The sequence below is a fragment of the Callospermophilus lateralis genome, chromosome 7, assembly GCF_048772815.1.
Source record: "Callospermophilus lateralis isolate mCalLat2 chromosome 7, mCalLat2.hap1, whole genome shotgun sequence".
Classification (NCBI taxonomy): Eukaryota; Metazoa; Chordata; class Mammalia; order Rodentia; family Sciuridae; genus Callospermophilus; species Callospermophilus lateralis.
In genome coordinates, this window is record NC_135311.1 from 1,107,891 (window position 1) to 1,127,714 (window position 19,824).

The following is a 19,824-nucleotide window of genomic DNA, read 5'->3' on the forward strand; positions in this document are numbered from 1 at the left end:
CTTTTATTATTAAGGTCTTATTCTATATTATCATGGTTTTAGAAGATCAAAGCATAAAAAGTTTGTCCAAAACAAAAGCACTACTAAGGTTACGCCAGCTAATAGGGAGGTTTCACGCATAGTCAAAAGGCATTTTAATAGTATTTATTCCAGCAACCACAGCATTTCTGTAAAAGCATAATTTTAATCAGATCTGCTTAGATATTTTTATTTAGCAACTCTCACATATATAGATTATGAGTTATTTTTGGTGTTCAAGGAGCCTATAGGAGTAAGAGAATCATTAGAGAAATGGAGTTGAGTTGAAGCCTGGAGGAGATCACTTAAAAATGATGTGACTCCTGCCTTACGTCTTCCTAGGAACCATAAATAAGCCACCTGCAAGAGCAGCCCCTAAGGCAAATGACAACAGCAGACTGTCACACAGGTGGATTGGAGACAGTAAGTGGAGGCAGCTCATGGAGAAAGTCGATTCTGGACACTTAGCGGTGTCGGCCAAAGGGGTCATTTCCGGCATCACATCTCTGTATCTTCAGAACTGGAAGAAGAATGCGAGGCTGTACTGTGGGCCTGTGCAAAGACAACAGGATTTACAGAAGGGCCGATTGTGAATGTCAGGAGGGGCGTGGTTTATTCTAGAGTCACAGGGCTTAACTCGGGAATAGTCACTTCTAGGAGACAGGTGATCTGAATCCTGCGCTTGGCTTTGTTTCCAACTTGCTATTTGACACATTAACAAATTTCTTAACGTCATATATATTTCTCTTCTATAACACTAGCATAGAATTGTAATTAACCACCTATAGAGGAATTGTTAAGATAATTAGAATATTAAGCTTTCTAGAATATAAGGTCAGTGTTTATTTTATGTTCATTAAAATTAGTATTTGTTATTTCACCAATCAGTAGAATAGAAAAAAATATTGAATTCATCTTTTTTTTTACTTTATTAAAGTACTGAGTTTATTTCATATGTGTATTTGTGTCCCCACCATTTCCATGTCTGACCACCACTACTACTAAATCATTATCATAACATCCCATAACACTTAAAAACCAAGCAAAGGTGGAGTTCCATCTTTAAAAACTAAACAGGCACTGCCAGGCACAGTGGCGCACACCTGTAATCCTAGTGGCTCGGAGGCTGGGGCAGGAGGATCACGAGTTCAAAGCCAGCCTCAGTAATGGCGAGGCCTAAGCAACTCAGTGAGACCCTGTCTCTAAATAAAATACAAAATAGGGCTGGGGGTGTGGCTCAGTGGTTTAGTGCCCCTGAGTTCAATCCCCATACCAAAACAAAAACAGGATTTTGGACAACACGTTTTTGGCAATGAAACCTGGACATTTACCAAATTCAGTAGGGAAAGCTCTCACTTTGCATAATAAGAAGGACAGCCAGATACCAACTGTCACAGAAATGAAACGAGACAAATTTTTTTTTTGGGGGGGGGTTGTCAATGGACCTTTATTTACCGGTGGTGGTGAGAATCGAACCCAGTGCCTTACACATGCTAGGCAAGCTGTCTACCACTGAGCCCCAGCCCAGGCCTGAAGATGGAGACTGTTAACAGACTGTTTGTTCTCTCAGAGGCTTCCGCACTGCAGAGATCCTGAGTGGCCTCTGGTTCGTCACGCAGAGCATTTCTCACCTACCGACCCGCGGCTCCACTGTGGGGAGACAGCCACCTTGTCCTGTGCTTGCTTGCATTTTTGCCTTAACGTCTTCTGCAGAACTAGGACCTTTGGTGTTTTAGGAGTTCTTCCTGTTTTTTGAAGGACTCTTGACCTTTCGATCTTGGTGTTGGTGGTTTGATTGGGGCTGTAGTGTCGCGTACAGATGTCTTCACTGGAGCTTTTTCCCCATCAAAATCGTCATCTGTCGTCTTCGACAGATGCAGCAAGTTTTCCTCTCTCCTGGGGAAGCTTGCTGCCACCTCCGGGCAGTGGCTTTCCAGGACACTGAAGAGTCTCACCCTGCCCCTTCTTCTTCTGACGCTGCATCCTCCTCCACAGCTGCCAAGTGCTGCCCACTAATGTGCACAGCCTTGAGCCACATTGCAACCTGAAGACCTCAGGTGGGGATTTCAGGGCCCCAAGGGGGGCCGTTGGCCATGTCGCTTTCACCACAGGGCATCACGATCCACTGCCCTGCCACACTGTGCAGTGCACCCTTTGCACCAGCCCCTAAAGTGACTGTAACGTAACTGTGCCATCATCACTGTCCACCTTCAAGTGATGGTCTTCGTCAGCCTTGAGCTCAACCAAGAAGAAGTTCTGGGGCTCCAGGGCTCCGGTCCACATCTGCAGACTCCTCGTGGGGTGGCAGCATGCACTCCAGTGAGAGGGAGGGTGGAGGAAGTAGGCCGCCCCGGGGAAGAGAGGCGCAGGCGGAGTCGGGCCTTGTGCATTCAGCTCTGGAGTCCTCGCCTGGGCACGAGTGTCTTGATGAACATGGACACTCAATGTGCTCTTGGACCTCGGGTACTTAGGAGAGGAGAATGAAGGGCGGAGGTGGGCTCAGCGGCAGAGCTCCTGCCTGGCACGTGGGAGGCACTGGGTTTGGTCCTCAGCACCACATTAAAAAATAGTAAACTTATGTCCACCTACAACTAAAAAATATTTATAATGAATTTACCTAATCCAGGTGTAAACAGAATGATGCTTGATCTTTCCTAGTAATGAAGCAATAACACCTGCCAATTATTTTCTCAAACTGTCCCCAACATCATTTTTGTGTTTACTGTGAGCAGATACTGGTTAAAGCACTCCAAGACCTTAGTATAATTCTGAGACAGTTCTAGAAATCATCCCTTTCTAACAGGTAGGAAACTGGGGACCAAGCAGGTGAACCCATCTACCCACAAGTGACAGAACAGAATCTAGTGGAAAGTCTGCCTGTCCCGTGGGCCCCTGTGCTCCCGACGCCGCGGCGCACTGTGGAAATGGGAGCTTGCCTTGCACACCTCCCTTCCACGGTCACTTTGCTCTTTACCAGATCTTCCAACACTAGGAAGCAGTAGGAACAGACACCAGGTGACCTGTTAGGAGCTGTAAGGGACATAAGGGAAGCGGAGCGTCACTCACTCGTTCTTTGGCCACGTGCGGGTCCTGCTCTGACGCTGCCCCTGGTTCTTCTGTGGAATCGGGAGAGGCAGCCAGTGGGTCAGCCATGGAGGACACAATAGGGACTTTCTTGGCCTGGAAATAATCATAGGCCTTCTTTCCACAGACCAGGAGCGTGACGTTCTTCCCACTGCCCTGGATCCTGTCCACCACCTTCTCATAGGGCTCCTCCAGCACATTCAGCCCATTCACCTCGATGACGATGTCCCCGTCCTCCAGCCCAGCCTCAGCAGCAGGGCCGCCCTCCTGCACCTGTGAGCAGAAGTTCCCAGTTACCAATTCTAAAGGGTCCAGCTTCTGTCAGGGGCGTTTGAGAGTTTGTTCTTAGCCGGGTCACCTCTCCTGGGGGTACAGAAGTTAAAGGTTCTTTAATGCCTTTCCGCTTCTGGAAGCTACGACTTCCACACTCAGATGAGTAGTGCGACCAGCTGGATGAAATGGCGCTTTCTGTTCTGAAGGCTTGGGATGCCATAGGTCCCCCAGGGACCCCCTCCCAGCTTGGGACTACAAGATGATGATGATCAGCCCTGTAAGGGAAGGCGCTCTGCCAAGTGCACAGGGCAAACACGTGGGACCCAGCCAGGGCTGACAGTGCAACGTCAGGTCAGCTCACTGACGGAGACAGGTAGGTGGGACAGAAGTGTGGGAAGCACAGAAGTGAGCTTCTGATATGACTTACTCGGAGGGTGCAGGACTGTGAAAGTACTGAGCCCAAGTGAGATAAAAGTGCAGTGTTCCATTTTTTTTCCTTTGTTTTTTTGGGGTGGGGGAGGGGCCCAGAGATTGAACCCAGGGGTGCTTAACCACTGAGCCACATCCCTAGCCATTTTTATTTATTTTGATACAGGATCTCACTGAGTTGCTTAGGGCCTTACTAAGTTGCTGAGGCTGCCTTTGAACTTGCAACCCTCCTGCCTCAGCCTCCCCAGACATTGGGATTACAGGCGTGAGCCACTGCATCAAAAGTGTAACCTTTTTATTAAGCCATCAATGGGTGGAAGAAGCTAAGACTCTTCTAATTGTAATACTGTTCACTGGACGCTGGAATCAGATTACCATACCTGTTTGATGAATGAGCCTGGCTGACCCTGAATTGCATTTAAGTGAAAACCATAGCCATTTTCATCTTTAATCAGTCTGCAGAGTTTAGGCCTGTGATCTGCTACTTCCTCAGTAGTATCTGGACTTGAGACTTCCAGAGGAGCAGGGATAGAAGCTGGAGCCTCTTTGATAGAACCATTAGGTATTTCTTGACTTTGATAGTAGAAAAATGGAGAAAAATGAGCCTTTTGAAAATAGAGAAAAAATAGTTAGGTATGAATACTTACTCATCAGTAAATGTGCTTGTTTTATTTATAAGGTACCATACATGTACCACTCCTCTTCTGGATCCAACTAATTACAGGCTATAAAATTCTTCTAGTACCCAAGCCAGGAAAAGTACAAAAGAAGATTGAGCACAGTTGTGGAATGATATGTATAAACATATGCAGACGTGTATAAATATGAAATAAAAGCAGTCTAGAATTCTGTACAAGAAGCCAAAAGGATGACCGTCGCTAGTACCTGGGGCAGTTTAGTGGTGGACACTTGCCTAGCATGCACAGTGCCCTGGATTTGCTGTCCAGCACCACCAAAGAAAAAAAAGAATTTCTGGTTTCTCTGACACCATGATACTGAGCCAGTCACCTTCAGTAAGATGGTCATTAGAGCTCCTCAGACATGTTATAGTAAAACACAGCACGCTGACGACTCAGACGCCAGAAGACCCTGTGCGCACGGTAACGACGGGGAAGGTGTCACAGAACGGACAGCAGTCCCTCTCCACCCCTTGCCATGTGCCGCCCTCCTGGGTGCCGGGTTCTGCTGTGTTGGTTTTACTGTCATGGTTCTGACTGCTCGCGGGCACTCCTGTTACGCCACACTCCCACCCAGGATTCAACCAAGGCACTCCTAACCACTGAGCCACAGCTAGCCCTTTTTTTTTTTTTTTTTTTTTTTTTAAGTGTATTTAGAGCTGGGTCTCGCTGAGTTGCTCAGGACCTCACTAATTTACTCAGGCTGGCTTTGAACTGGCGACCCTCCTGCTCCAGCCTCCTGAGCCCCTGGGATTACAGACATGTGCCACCGCGCCCGGTACTCCCTGCTATCTTTAAATACTTGTGATCCATCTCAACTACCAGACCGCACATGTGAAGAAAGCAATGTTGATCTTGGACACAGAAGCACAGGACAGGAAACGGACATTGTTTAATAGAATAGCTGGTGTTTTAGGAAGGCTGATGTGGGTGTGGTCTAACCTGGATCAGAAGTTAATTTGCTGCCTGCAAAGGCCCAGGACGTTTGTTAGGCAATGGACAGGAAGTGAGCCAAACCAAAGGCGAGCACAGTTGTGCGCTCCACCCCAGTCGCACTGTAGCCTCCTGGCTAAAATTAGATGTTTGGTCCTCTGGTTTTTCATCTGTCTTACTAACCACAAAACCGCATCTCCTTCCTGAGAGTGGTACCAGTCCCCAATTCAACAACCCTAGACCTATCAGTGACACATTTGCAAATGTTCCACACCAGAGACTCTTTATCAGAGTGACTCATCATATACCAAAATATCTCTAGTAGCGCAACCTGAACAAGCAGATCAACTATCCCAGGAGCAGTCCATCTCTGGGCAAATGACAGGGACCTTTAACACTTAGTTTCATTCATTCTCCTTTGAGTATTTGGTTATCTAGTATGTGCCAGGAACTGAATAGGTTTTCACATATTCACTGATGCCTCTCAGAAGACCCACCACCTGCCTCAACCTCTCAGCTTACTTTGGGGAGCTGGGCCGCCACCTTTTTAGAGCAGAGTTCTCTTTTATATTAACCAAAGAAGAATAAAGTAACATTTAAGCATTCTATGATCGTTCTGTAAGATTAAGAAGAGTTGGAAAGGACCAGATGGCAGGATCCCTAGAGCAGTGAGTGGTCTGCTAACTTCAGCCTTAGTCACAAGGTGGTGGCTTCCAGAGTCTCTCCCCTAATTACCAACTGGCCCCAGAGTAGGGTTCTCCTCAGAACTGCACATAATGTGGACTTAGCCTACATATTAACTCACTCGACCTTCTGACAGCCCTTCGCAGTAACTACCCCACCTTCTAACTAAGGAGACTGAGGCATGAAGAAGGTACCTTGTCCAGGGTACTAGTAGTTCAAGGGTAGTCTGATGCCAGCACAAGGAGGTAGTTACCTCCAGAAGCCACGTCTGTAACTCTGTGGTGGGGGTGTTTCCGCAGCACCAGGCATCGACAGGACCTCATGCAAGCCAGACAAGCACTTGCATGTAACCACCTTTTTTGGGCGGGGGCAGCTTTTTGGAGCGTCACTAAAGCAGATCTCACCATCTCGTATTCATACAACATACTTCTAAGTTGGAATATTAATTGTGCCTTCCTGCCAGCTAGTAATCCATCACTGCTTTACATCCTTTATGTGTTCTCTTTGTTTCATTCCAAATTTAATAAACTAGGGTAGGAACAAGCAGCCTGCCACTGGAAACTTCTGTCCACAGTGACATTGTTCCAGGATCGAGTGTTCTTTGGGTACGGTTGTTCAACTAACTAAAAACCCACTGACATCTGTCATTCAGTCTATTATTTGATCTTGTTTACAAAAACATCTTGAAATACTTCATCTATGTGTCAAGGAGGAGGGTGATAAAATGAATCAAGAGACCAAGAACTTGGACTGGATTACTGGCTTCAGTCCTAGCTGGGTGACTGTAGCAAATCACTACTCTCAGCTTCAGTGTCCTCCTATGTAAAAATATCACCTCCATTCTATTCCTCCTCCTGTACCGCTTATGTGCCCTTAGGCGTTTCTGTTGTCTGTCACGTAAGAACAAGAACCATTTTTCTTATTCATCTTTATGACCAGCCCCTAGCAAAGCAGATGGTACTTAAGCCCCCAGATTTCTATTAAATTAGCCTCAACCCTAATTCTTTTGATAAAATAAATGTGTTTTAAAACATGCAAACAGTAACTGTTAGAATGATAGTTGTTAAAGGAGAAGTAAGATTAATTTGGTACAACTTGGTCCTGCTAAATCTGTTTCAAACTGTTTGATAATCTTTTCTGGGCTTTTACATAAGATTGATGGAACTTAAAATCCAATTATTTTCTGTTTGGGGAAGTTAGGGGGGTCTGTGTCTGTCTGTCTGTCTCTCTCTCTCTCTCTCTCTCTCTCTCTCCAGGCTTATGTTCTCCATAGATTATCTTGATCGGCAAGAGTTGTTCTGTAGTGTATTCACAAATTCTTTCAAGATCTTAGGTCCCAGGACTTAGAACCCTTCAGTAATCCCCAAGCATTTTCATATCAGTACCAACTGAGCCTCAGTTCAGCTCAGCGATGCTCGTCCCCTCCTTCCAGTTTGGAGGAATAAGTAGCAGCCCAGCGTTTGAGAGCAGGAGTGGTGGGCCCCACCCTAACTCATGCAGACGGGCCTGTGTCGCTCACCAGTCTGTAAATGCTCTCCGTCTCCTTGTCCACCACCAGCAGTGAAGTCTGGTCTCCGCCCTTTTTAATCATTTCCACCACACTGTCATGATCCAGGTTCTCCACAGACTCCCCGTTGACAGCAACTACCAGGTCATTGTTCTTCAAGCCAGCTGCCTCTGCTGGACTTCCGGAATCTATGTCCTTGATGATCTGACCTATCCTCCCCCCACAAAAAGATGAGATTATCAGAAAAGCCCCTAAAACAAAAACTGGGAGTTCAAAGCCCTGATGAACTAAAAAATAAATTAAAAAAAAAAAAGACTCAGATGAAATAAAAGGTGTGCGGAGTACAACTAGTGTCCCTCCCTCCGCATCCGGGAGGCCTGTGAGCACCCTGTCTGGGTTCTCTTCCTGCTTGGGACACCGAGGGGACAGACCCAGCCCTTAACAAGGAAAGGGCTCAAGGGTTAAAGATCATGTTAACACAAGACTGGCGCCGATCTCGGCAGAAGAGCAGGCTGAACAGGAAGTCAGTGGGGGTGCTGGGACCGTGGATCTTGCACACAAGTTGAGCCCTTAGAGTCAGACCCCTGGCCACCGCGCTGGGTCTGAAGAGCACGGGGTGTTCTCCTAGCTTTGAAAGGAGCAGACCCGCCAGATCTCACTCTTTCTGTCCCTCACACTAGTTTTAACAAGTCCCCTTCCTCCTTTCCAGATAGCTTTCTGGAGGTACTTGGCAGCTCTCTAGATCCTTCAGATATGGTACATTCAAATCAAAACTCACTTCTGCCCACTTTGGGATCCCAACGTCAGGCCTCCCGGGTGACCCAGAAGCTGACCTAGCTGGGCCTCCTGTTCTGGGCCGTTTCTGACCTAGACCTGGTGGGCCTCTGGGGTCTGGCGGGCCTCTAGGCTGGACTGGGACCATCAGTAGGTCACACTGCGGGGCCCTGCTCCTGGTGACTCGCCTTTCCGCTCCGGGCTTGCCTTCAGATAGAACCCGTAGCCGTTGCTGCCCCTCTTCATCTCCACCAGTCGGGGCTGACGAGGCAGGAGTTCCAAACTGGCCGCCTCCCTCTTGAATGGTGTCTTCTGCTCACTGTGCCGCTTGTCAGTCTCTTTGTCCACAAGCAGGAACACGACACGGTTCCCCGACTTCCTCACCTGCAGCACACACAGGGAAGCCAGCGTCAGTCCCCAAGAACAAGGCTGGGAGGAAGAGGCTCTTCTGGGGCACAGTCTCCACAGCCCACGGAGTGGCCACTCTAGCCTCCGCTGGCTGTGATGCTGCGCCCTCTTTGTCCTCTACCTCTAGGGTTGTTCCTCCTTCATCAAGGAGGACTTCACCAACACGCGCCCACCAGACCCACAGAACCCAGAAAGGCAGGTGGGGGAAGGCCCGCACAGGAGTTTGGAAAAGAAAGAAAGCGGGGTCCACTTGGAAGGCCATTCACCAAGAGGAGAGAAGGCTGGTCCAGCTCAAGAGTCCAGGTGACCTCAGAGGAGACCCCTGTCCCGTGGGTCCTGGACACTTTACAGCGTCCCCTCTCCGTAGCTTCACTCTCCTGTGGTTTGTTGCCCACAGTCAACTGCAGGCCAGAAACCCTGACTGGAGGCTCCCAGGAATATTTCCTAAGTTCTGGATGGCATGACCTTCTAAGATGGAGTCCCCTGCCATCGCCCCGCACCTGCCCAGGACATGAATCACCCCTTGTCCACCATATCCACGCCGTGCACACCGTCCCCACTACCTGTCCCTTAGTCACATGACCACCGTGTGAACCTGATAGATTCTATGTTTTTTCCTGCACTCACACACTTATGATAAAGTTTGGTTTATAAATTAAGCACAGTGATTAATAAGTAACAAAAGTTATTTAAAACGAATGCACTGTGTTTCTGGAATTTTCTATTTATTCACTTCAGGTGACCACAGGTGACCAGCACAGGAAGTGGAAGTGTGTGAGGAGGAGCACTGTGCAAACCGGATCCCAGACAGAAGCTGCAGGTTCTTCAGACTCTAGGTGAGAGCCCAGCTGAGGGTCCAGTTCGAAGCCCTGCAGTAGCCCTGCTGGGCCACAGGCGAGTCTCTCCACCCCAGGGTCCATCTCTCAGAAACCCACCCGCCACCCGCCTGCCACCCCTTCCAGTGAGAGGGAGGGACAGACGCCCTGGGTGTACCTTCTCCACCACCTCCTCGTGGCTGGCCGCCTCCACGTTCTCTCCGTTTACTTCAATCAGGTGGTCGTCAGCCAGGACGCCGGCTCTCATGGCCACACCCTGGGGTGTGAGGTCAGTCACATACACTCCCTTTTTACCTGCAAGAGAGCGGGGCGGGAACCCATCGCACAGAGAAGCTAGAGTCCAGTGGAAAAGGCTCTCCTCCCAGGGACGCGACAGCAGAGCTTCCAACTTCAGAGCTCGCTCACTTGACCCTCAGGGGCTGACCTAGAATCCGTCACCGCTCCCAGCACTAAGGTGGACACGGTCATACTTTGCAGGTATCTGTTCATTTCAATAGAATTCTGAGCCCGACTAAGTCTCAGGTGGCCATGGCCCCTAGAACCAGAAAACACTTCATCATTGCGTCCCTCTCTTGGCATTTGTGGAATGAGGAGGCATCTGCTCAGAGTTTCCTCCTTTGTGAGTAGCACTATCACCACCATCACCTACCAGTGGAGTCACGGGTCGGGGAGGGAGGGAGGGAGGGAGGGAGGGAAAGCACAGTGCATTTGCATGGGGCGAGTCGGTACCAGTTAACAAGCTGTCAGTCCTTCCAAGGTACTGAGATTTCACAGTTAACACTGCGTGAGACCCTCTCACTCCACTCACAATTACCAAGAATACAGGTCACCACAAATGGTGGCGAGGATCGGGGGAAAGGCACACTCACACACTGCTGGTGGGACTGCAAATTGGTGCAACCACTCTGGAAAGCAGGGTGGAGATTCCTAAGAAAACTTGGAATGGAACCACTATTTGACCCAGTTATCCTACTCCTTGGTGTATACCCAAAGGACTTAAAAGCAGCACACTACAGGGACAGAGGCACATCAATGTTTTCAGCAGCTCAATTCACAACAGCTAAGCTATGGAACCAGCCTGGGTGTCCTCCAACAGATGACTGGATAAAGGAAGTGTGGTGTGTATATACACAATGGAACTCACTCCGCCACAACGGAGAATGAGATGTGGCATTTGCCAGTAGATGGATGGAACTGGAGACTGCCGTGCTAAGTGAAATGAGCCAGCCCCCCAATCAAAGGCCAAACATGCTCTCTGTTAGGTGGATGCTAACTCACAACATTGGGGGATAGAAGTTCACGGGATTAGACAGGGGAATGAAGGGAAGGGAGGGACACGGGAAGAGGAAAGGCAGTGGAAAGAGTCAGACAACTTCCCTGTGTTCACATGGGAATACCCGACCCCAAGAACAGGAAGCTATGCTGCATGCACGTATAATGCCAAAACACATTCTGTCATTTATAAATTAAGACAATGAAAAATCAAAAATTAGATTTTTAAGAGCTACTAATATTTCAATGTAGGCAAAGGGTCGCTTTAGGTGACTGTATGAATCACCCTGTTTCCTGAGGCACTCAGCATTTCTCCTGGTCCCTTCATAGACCTCTGTGTTTCCTATGAAAGCGTCTTCCCCTCTGGGCACTGGTCATTACGGAGATAGGATCTGCATGCTCCCTGAGGGCCAGGGCTTCTCAGGTATGTGGCCAGCGGTCAGGGACACACCTCAGAACAGAGGGGGCGGAGCTGCGGACACGATCTGCCTACCCCCGGGCCCTCAGCCGCAGTCACCATGTGGGGCATTGACACCTGCTCCAGAATGTGCTGAATAATGACCACCCCGCCCGCTGCCCAAAGCTCCCCCACAGGCGGCTGTGGAGGCCTCCTGTCCTGCCTCCCTCCACCCCGCACCAGACGCTGGAGGGTAACAAAGCAGCATCAGCCCACCCACCCCTGCCCTCAGAGGGCCGTCAAGCTGACCAGCGCGGGGGAGCCAGAGTGCAGGGTCCCCACCAGCCCTCCCTGGTGTCTGCGTGCTGACCCTTGCTGCACAACAGAGCCAGGGGGACCTCGGGGACCACTGAAGAGACAGTCAAACAGGAAGAGTCATCGGCCAACAGAGAACCTGCTGGAAGGGGCTCTCTGTGTCCTCCGTGAGCTCACCTTGGACAGTCTTCAGGGAGAAGCCATAGCTGCTCCCCTCTTTCACCAGGTAGCAGAGCCGCAGCCGGGCCCATGGCCCCGCCGTCCCGCTCACCACGGGGGCCAGGGTCGCGGCGTCCGAGCCCCGGTCCTCCAGGCTCCGGCCCAGCTCTCGCAAGTCCACCCGTTTTTTTATGGCTTTCTCGTAGGACTCTCCATCCAGAACCAGTAAAGTCACTGCATTCCCGCTCTTCCTGACCAGATCCACCACCTGGGAAGAGGAGGGGGTGGCACGTCCATAGCCCTTCCACGGCTCCTCGCCCACCGGCCCCCATGCAGACCAGCTGGGCTCTGGCACCAGACAGCTCCTCTAGGGCCCGGCTTCCCAGGGAGGAATGCCCGCTGGGACTTGGTGGCCAACATCACTGATACATCCTGGCCAGCGGCTGCCGGGGAAGAACCAAGTCCTGCTGGCCCCGAATCACACCCCGCAGAGCTGTGGCGGCTGGAGAGACCCTGAGAACCCGCCTCACCCACCTGCATATGCTCCTTCTTGTCCACAAAGGTGCCATTGATCCTAAGAACTCTGTCTCCGTCCAGGAGACCGGCCTTCTCTGCTGGGCTACCCTTCTCCACCACGCGGACCAGGTGGCCGTCCGTGTCCTTCTCGATTCGCAGGAAGAAGCCGTAGCTTTGCCCTTCTTCTTTGGACAGTTGGCATTCCCGGGGTTTGAAGGCGGAGGCCATTTCTGTGGTGAAAAAAACAAACGGGCAACGAAAGTCGAACTGGATCAGAACCGTGTTCTCCAGTTCCCGGGCTTCTCTTCTCCACCTCTGTTCTCCACGTCCCCGCGCGGCCACACTGGGTGTCCAGGACGCCACCAGGACTTGCTATTTCTCCAAGCAGCACTTTCCTCTGGAGCCTCAGACCGGGTCAGTGGGTACTGGACACAGAAGTTTCCCTTTCATTAGCTCCAACCAGACCCCTTCTTGTCCCCTCACCTAAAGAAATCAAGTCCAATACCTGACCCAAGATCTTCAAGAGCAGACAAGCCACATCCATCCAGATGTGTGGGAGCTCCTCAGGTGTCAGGCGCCGAGGACAGGTCCCTCGACAGGACGGGGAGGGTCTGAGCGCATTCCTACATGGTGGACACTTACCCAGAGAAAGACTTAGAACCACGGGGGTCAGCACAGGGTCTGGGAAGGGCGGGAGGAATGAGAGCAGCTTCCCGGGAGAATGGCTCTTCCGAGAAGGGAAGGGTCAGTGGGAGTCCTGGAGAGGTCCTCAGAGCCTCCTGGCGGACAGGCCCCAGGGTCACAGTCCTCGGCAGGAATGTGCGAGAGGGAGGCTCCGGGCCAGACCCGGAGGCAGCTCCTCCCCATCTGTCCTGTCCCCCTCTTGCCATTGCAGGAACAGGTCGGAGCCGAAGAAGGGGCCAGGCCCTCTCAGCTGGAAGCAGCTTGGAGGTCATTCCCCATTTTTTCATAAAAATGAAAGATAAAAATCGATAGTGAGAGCGGCACACTGTGTCCCACGCCTGTCATCCCAGCCACTCGGGAGGCTGAGGCAGGAGGATGGCAAGTTCAAATCCAGCCTCAGCAACAGTGAGGCACTAAGCAACTCAGTGAGACCCTGTCTCTAATAAAACACAAAACAGGGCTGGGATGTGTGCCCCTGAGTTCAATCCCCAGTACCAAAAAAAAAAAAAAAAAACCAGACATTCGCCTTTGGGAGACAGTGACACAGTGTATGCCTCAGGCTTTGAGCGCAGCCCTTTCTGCTCTGCCCTGAATTTTTGAACTTTCTGCAGATGCCGATGGACACAGTGCCTTTATTTTGTTTATTTTTATGTGATGCTGAGGATCAACCCAGGGCCTCCCACGTGCTCGGAAAGCTCTGCCCTGAGCCCCAGCAGCCCCCCTGGGGCTTATTTTGAAACATGTTTTTCTCCCTCTCGCGGCCAACCTGGGTGGGGGGCATGATTTCAGGGTGGCCTTTTTCCCTCCCTGGAAAGAAGCATCAGTCCTGAGCACACACCCACCACAGGAATGAAGCAGTTTAACCTCGGGGAGGCAGAGAAGGTCTGAGAAATTAGTCTCTCCAATAGCCAGTGGATGACAGCCCAGGTGAGAAGCCAGGTTGCCTAGCCGTTAAAGACCTTGCCAACCCTCGGCTGCTATAGTGTGCAGAGCCACAGCCTCAGGTTTCTCCCTGAGAGCAAACAATAGAACTTTTTACTGTTTCCTCAAAAGAAAGTGGGTGGGGAGGAGGAGTGGTCAGGACAAGTGTGAAGGACTACCAGGGCTCTTACCCACTGATGCTTCCTGCCAGTGCCCCTCTAACAGTGCCCCTCTAACAGTGCCCCTCTAACAGTGCCCCTCTAACAGTGCCCCTCTAACAGTGGTCCTCTAACAGTGCCCCTCTAACAGTGCCCCTCTAACAGTGCCCCTCTAACAGTGCCCCTCTAACAGTGCCCCTCTAACAGTGGTCCTCTAACAGTGCCCCTCTAACAGTGGTCCTCTAACAGTGCCCCTCTAACAGTGGTCCTCTAACAGTGCTCCTCTAACAGTGGTCCTCTAACAGTGCCCCTCTAACAGTGGTCCTCTAACAGTGCCCCTCTAACAGTGCCCCTCTAACAGTGGTCCTCTAACAGTGCCCCTCTAACAGTGCCCCTCTAACAGTGCCCCTCTAACAGTGCTCCTCTAACAGTGCTCCTCTAACAGTGCTCCTCTAACAGTGCCCCTCTAACAGTGCCCCTCTAACAGTGGTCCTCTAACAGTGCCCCTCTAACAGTGCCCCTCTAACAGTGCCCCTCTAACAGTGGTCCTCTAACAGTGCCCCTCTAACAGTGGTCCTCTAACAGTGCCCCTCTAACAGTGCTCCTCTAACAGTGCTCCTCTAACAGTGCTCCTCTAACAGTGCCCCTCTAACAGTGCCCCTCCAACAGCCTGTCTCCTCAGTGCTGGCCCTACTCTCGGGTCCAGTCCCGACTCTCTCTTCCACTCTGCTGACGGCCAGCCTGCAGCGTCATGCACATCTAGCCAAGCTCAAGTCCAGAGCCCGCCGGCTTTCACACCCCGGCCCTCCAGACCTCCAGGGATCAGAGGGCTTCCCCCAAACACCACAGATTCACAGCCGTTCTTAGGACCAGAGTAACGGCCACTGGGTCCCCTCGCTCTGCCACAGCTGAGGCTCACTGTTGAGGCACGCACCCCGAAAGCCCTGCCCTTTGCAGTTCAGCCACTGGCCCTGGCTCTTTCTTTGTGACTGCGGGTAGAAAGTGGGACTTCCTCACTAGCAGGACTGGTCCTGTGTTTGGGGACAAGCATGAAACAAGGTTTTCCTGTGTCCCCCTGGAGACCCCAAAGCCCAACATTCACAAGGAGACACAAATCGCTCTGTCTTGGCAAAATCTCAAGTTGCCTTTTGCTTGTTTGGTCGGTCAAAGATTTTCAACAGCCAGACAGACGGCTCCCACCTGCTCCCATGGTCGCACGGCCTCTGCCGCTGAGGGCACGTGCTGTCTGTCTGCAGCTGAAGCCTCAGTCCAAGCCAGCAGCCCCTGCTCTCAGGACAGACTGGCCTGGAGCCCCAGGGCTGAGCCACAGTCAGACCCAGCATCAGCGCCTTGGCCGGTCTGTGTGCTGCCCCGGTCAGGTGCCTGGGCTCTGGGTCACCAGGCCTGCCAGGAAGGGCCTTGGAGTGTAAGGGCCCATTCCCTCTCTCTGCCCCCTCCATCACGGCTTCCTGAGGAGGTCCTGGGCAGGCCCTGACAGACGGATGGCCAGAGCAGACCCACAGATGTCTATGAGGTCATTTCAGCAACCAGCTGGAGCCAGAGTCCATTAAACCTTCCACGGGCTCCAGCCTCCAGTTAAGTAGCCAAAATAAAATACTGGAAATGACAGCGCTGACCCTTCTGAGCTCCAGGGGACAGTCGATACCTGGCAGGAAGGCTGCCATCTGTGCGGACCAGGACAGAGCGCTGACGGCAGACAGGAAGTCAGGCGAGAGCCAGAGACGCTTTTTCTAGCAATCTTAATTATTAATCATGTCAACCCTCCTAGACATCCTACTCTCTTCCAAAACAAATCGTGTCACCAGGAAAATAACACGCCATGGTCAAGTGGAAAAACAGGCACATTTAGAAACCAGGAAGGTGAGGTGCCGCCCCCGAGCTTGCAGGTGGGACTCCGAGAATGGTCAGCGTGGAAAGAATCAAAGCCACTGGGCTGTCCCCACGGGAAATAAACAGCTGGTGGGATCCCGAGAGGGTCTTCCAAGCCCAGGGCAAGCGGGGCTTTCTCAGCCATCCACCCCTCACACCATCAGTCACCCCCACCCCCCACTTCCCGGCCCAGAGCTGGGGTCACGCTGAGCTGAGCCTAAGGAGATCTGCCTGCATGACTGAGGTGCAAACAGCCAGAAGGGCTCCAGAGTCTCGTGTTCCCCTCATGGTGGGTCAGGGGCAGGATCTCCTCAGTGCAGCTGGAGAAAAAGCAAGAAGCAGTCAGCGGGGCTTGTGGGTAGCCTGCCCGTCCTTCAGCCTGCCCTTCAGCCTGCACGTCAGAAAGGCTTGTTCCACGCAGAAATGTCCTTTAAAAATCACCAGGGAGCCGGCATGCTGGGTCATGCCTGCAATCCCATCGCAAGTTCAGAGCCAGCCGCAGCGACTTAGCAAGGCCCTGCCTGTCTCCAAATACAGAATAAAGAGCTGAGGACGTAACGCAGTGGTGACGTGTCCCTGGTGCCATACCCAGTACTAAAACAAATACATAAATAAAAACTTGAAACCAACACCACCACATGATGAGCATGAGCCCTCACAAGCTCGCCCACAGAGTGGGGGACAGAGGAAGGATGAAGGGGGTCTCCAGGCCACCTGGCTTATCAAAACTATGATTTCCTGAAAAAATACCCCGAAGTCTCAAGGCCAGGGGAACCTGACAAGAACACAAAGCATTCTCCAAACACAAACGTGAACTTGGGGTCTCCTGAAGCCTTTCCAGCTAAGACCACAGTTAGGGTCTGACCTCCGCTCCCAGGCATCTTTATCTTATTTATTATTATTATTGTTGTTGTTGTTGTTGTTGTTGTTGTTGTTATCAGTGTGTGTGTGGGGGGGTTTCTTCTTATTGTTTTGCTGTGCTCAGGACAGAACCCAGGCCTCACACAGGTAGGGGAGCACTCTCCCCTGAGCTACATCCTCCGCCCCCAGGTGTTATTTGGAAAAAGAATGAGGAGCTGCTGGAACCAAGCGAATTCTCCTGAGGAAGGAAACGAAACAGCAAACTCCTGAAGAAGCCAAATCAGCAAGAATCACAGGACCTTCCTTGGTCTCCTCAGTCCTGGGAGCTGCCCGTGCCTGCCCACAGCCAGGACGGGCCCCACCGGACGCACGGATGCACTTAGTTGAAACAGTACGACCCACACATCCGGGTGCTGCTGGCCTTAATGAATCCTTCGTCATTTACCAATCTGTGGCCAGGGGTGGTGCACCACAGTGACCCCAACCACCTGACAATCTGGGTCCCACTCCCAGCTGGCACTCAGAGTCACTGTAGGGACTCCTAAAAATAGATGCTTAGGTCCACCTCAGATCTCCAGGCTTGAAACTTCACCATGAGCAAAGAAACCAGCGCTTAAAGTCACCCGCCCTCCCCTGGCTCCTCTTCCCTCAGTCTCAGGGTAACCCCTCACGGGTCACCGCGGAAACAGCCTGGCGAGGAGAGACCCTTGGTCCTCCCTCCCGTGGAGTCCTCAAGAGCCAGCCCTGTCCCCAGGGAGTGTCCCAGCCAATGGGCGCACACGGCAACCCAAGGCCGGTGCCGCCCAAGTTCCAGCTCTGAGCCAGGGAAACAGCCTCAACAGAGAAGGACGTTTTACCTGTGGATCTGGGGGAGGTCCCACCTCTCAGCCTGCCCTGAAATCGCATCTGGGGCCCGCGTCACAGTGGTGAGCGCCAGCTCCACTTGGGCCCTGCCAACGTCTTCCTCCCCTCACTGCACTCGGGAGGAGGCGAGGCCGGGTGGGCAGGGACATGATCTAGGTGGACTGGCACCCACGTGGCCGCAGGCTCGCCAGCAGAAGGCACCTGGGGCGGTCCAGGAAGGGCTGGTCACCATCCAGGGGGCTGGCTCAGGTGGTGTCAGCGGGTCACTCGGGGCTCTTAAGCAGCGCCACAGCAGGAGTTGGGTTCCAGGAATGTTGGTGGCACAGTGGACCAAAGGCCCTGGAGGAGGGCCAGGCAGGAGAGAGGCTGTTGCAAGGATCCTGGTGAGAGACCTGACTGCCTAGAAGCTGCGAGGACAGGATGGAGGTCACAGAGCACAGGGCTGGGTGACAGAGGCCCTGAACTCTTGCCACGGAGGGGCGAGGTAAGAACAGTGCAGCAATACGGATGTCCACGCGACTCCACTGGCCGGGTCTAGCGTCCAGGGGCAGCCCGCTGCACCCGGTTGGCTCAGAGCCCACAGCTGCTGCACTCCCACGCCCCTGTGGGCCCCACGGTAGCGTTTTGGTTGTGGTCTCCCTGCCAGGAAGGGCTCTGCCTCAGTGTCACTGCACAGCTAAGTCCTTGGAGGCCACAGCCACAGCTCAGCGTGAACACAGCTGGCTTTGGTTCCCGTCAGACACAGGGTCGCGAAGATCTTCTAGATCTGCAGCCTCCTCTTTATGACTTTCCCTGAACTCATCATCTTAGCTCAGTTTTTTCTACTAACCAACTTGGATGCTTTCCTGCCGTCCAGCCCTGGACTCCCCTTACCATATGGAATGAACTGTGCCCCTAACTCGTCCACCGAAGCCCTGGTCTCCAGTGTGACTATCAGCTGCAGGGACCTCAGTGGGTTCCAGATCCCTAAGGGTGTCCCTAAAAAAGGGGAAGAGACAGGAAGCACTCCTTCAGAGAGAGACCAAGGACACAGCAGGAAGGCGGCCCTGCAAGTCAGGAAGGAGTCCTCAGAGGAACCAAACCTGCGACACCGCGACCCTGAGCCCAGCCTCTAGAACTCCAAGAGAAGAGTTGCTCAGAACACCTCTGCTGTGCGGTAGCAGCAGCCCCAGGACGTTCCGAGTGGTGCCCCTCACCTGGGTGTTGGAAAGGGAAGGGGTCGAAGGAAACCCAGCTCATGGGTTGGCGAGTGGCAGAAAAGTGATACTATGAAAACGTGGTGTAAGTCAGGCACAGTGGTGTCATCCCAGTGGCTCGGGGGGCTGAGGCAGGAGGATCACGAGTTCAAAGCCAGCCTCAGCCAAGAAGGGAGGCTCTAAACAAGTTAGTGAGACCCTGACTCAAAATAAACACAGCTGTGGCTGGGGCTCGGTGGCAGAGCAGGGCTGGGTCACTCTCCAGCACTAAGAGAAAGACGACTGTCAGCCTGGGCGCAGGAAGGGCTGACGTGCAGAGGCGAGGAAGCATCGGCGTTGATAAAGAGGACACCTCTACTGCAGGCCCAGAGAGGGGACGGGGGCAGAAGAAAATAAGGTGCTTATTTCAGTTTCAGTCTCTCCTGAAAAGCACTTGAAAAAGTGGCAAATAGGCAACTTGGAGAACATGGAATAGAAGTGTCACACCGAATGCCCTTTGTCAGATAGACCAGTGAACGTGACCAGGAGCCGACTCGGATCGACGGGACTCAGCACCAACAGGCTGCTGCCGCGAGGAGACAAGAGGCTCGGGTGCCGGACCTTCCAACTTCTCAGGGGAATCTGGATTTTTTTTTTTTTAAACCGAGGATTGAACTCAGGGGCTTAACCACTGAGCCACACCCCAGCCCTTTTTATAGTTTACTTAGAAACAGGGTCTCACAGAGTTTGCTTAGGGCCTCAAATAAGTTGCTGAGGCTGACTTTGAACTTTCAATCCTCCTGCCTCAGCCTCCCGAGCTGCTGGGATTACAGAATCCATTGAATCTGGAAGTTGTTATTTATGTAAAATGTCCCCATTTTTAAAAACCAATGACTATTTCAAACTTCTAAGTAACTCCATGTAAACTAAAACGGAATTGAACCTCTGGACTGGCAATCTGTAACCAGTGGCAAAAGGATTCCTGATGC

The 19,824-nt window shown here is 52.0% G+C and overlaps 1 protein-coding gene and 1 pseudogene across 1 annotated transcript; both read right to left on the reverse strand.

The window, feature by feature from the left end:
* Positions 1 to 20: 20 nt before the first annotated feature.
* Positions 21 to 17,807, reverse strand: Pdzk1 (PDZ domain containing 1). Its single transcript, XM_077109819.1, has 9 exons — positions 17,654 to 17,807; positions 12,301 to 12,512; positions 11,785 to 12,034; positions 9,781 to 9,917; positions 8,568 to 8,763; positions 7,618 to 7,814; positions 4,185 to 4,409; positions 3,085 to 3,375; positions 21 to 570 (listed from the first exon to the last, which is right to left on the reverse strand). The coding sequence occupies exons 1-9, from the start codon at positions 17,700 to 17,702 to the stop codon at positions 517 to 519; spliced, it is 1,611 nt and encodes a 536-aa protein (XP_076965934.1). The 5' UTR covers positions 17,703 to 17,807; the 3' UTR covers positions 21 to 516.
* On the reverse strand, positions 1,646 to 2,301 carry LOC143641996 (nucleophosmin pseudogene; annotated as a pseudogene).
* Positions 17,808 to 19,824: the final 2,017 nt, after the last annotated feature.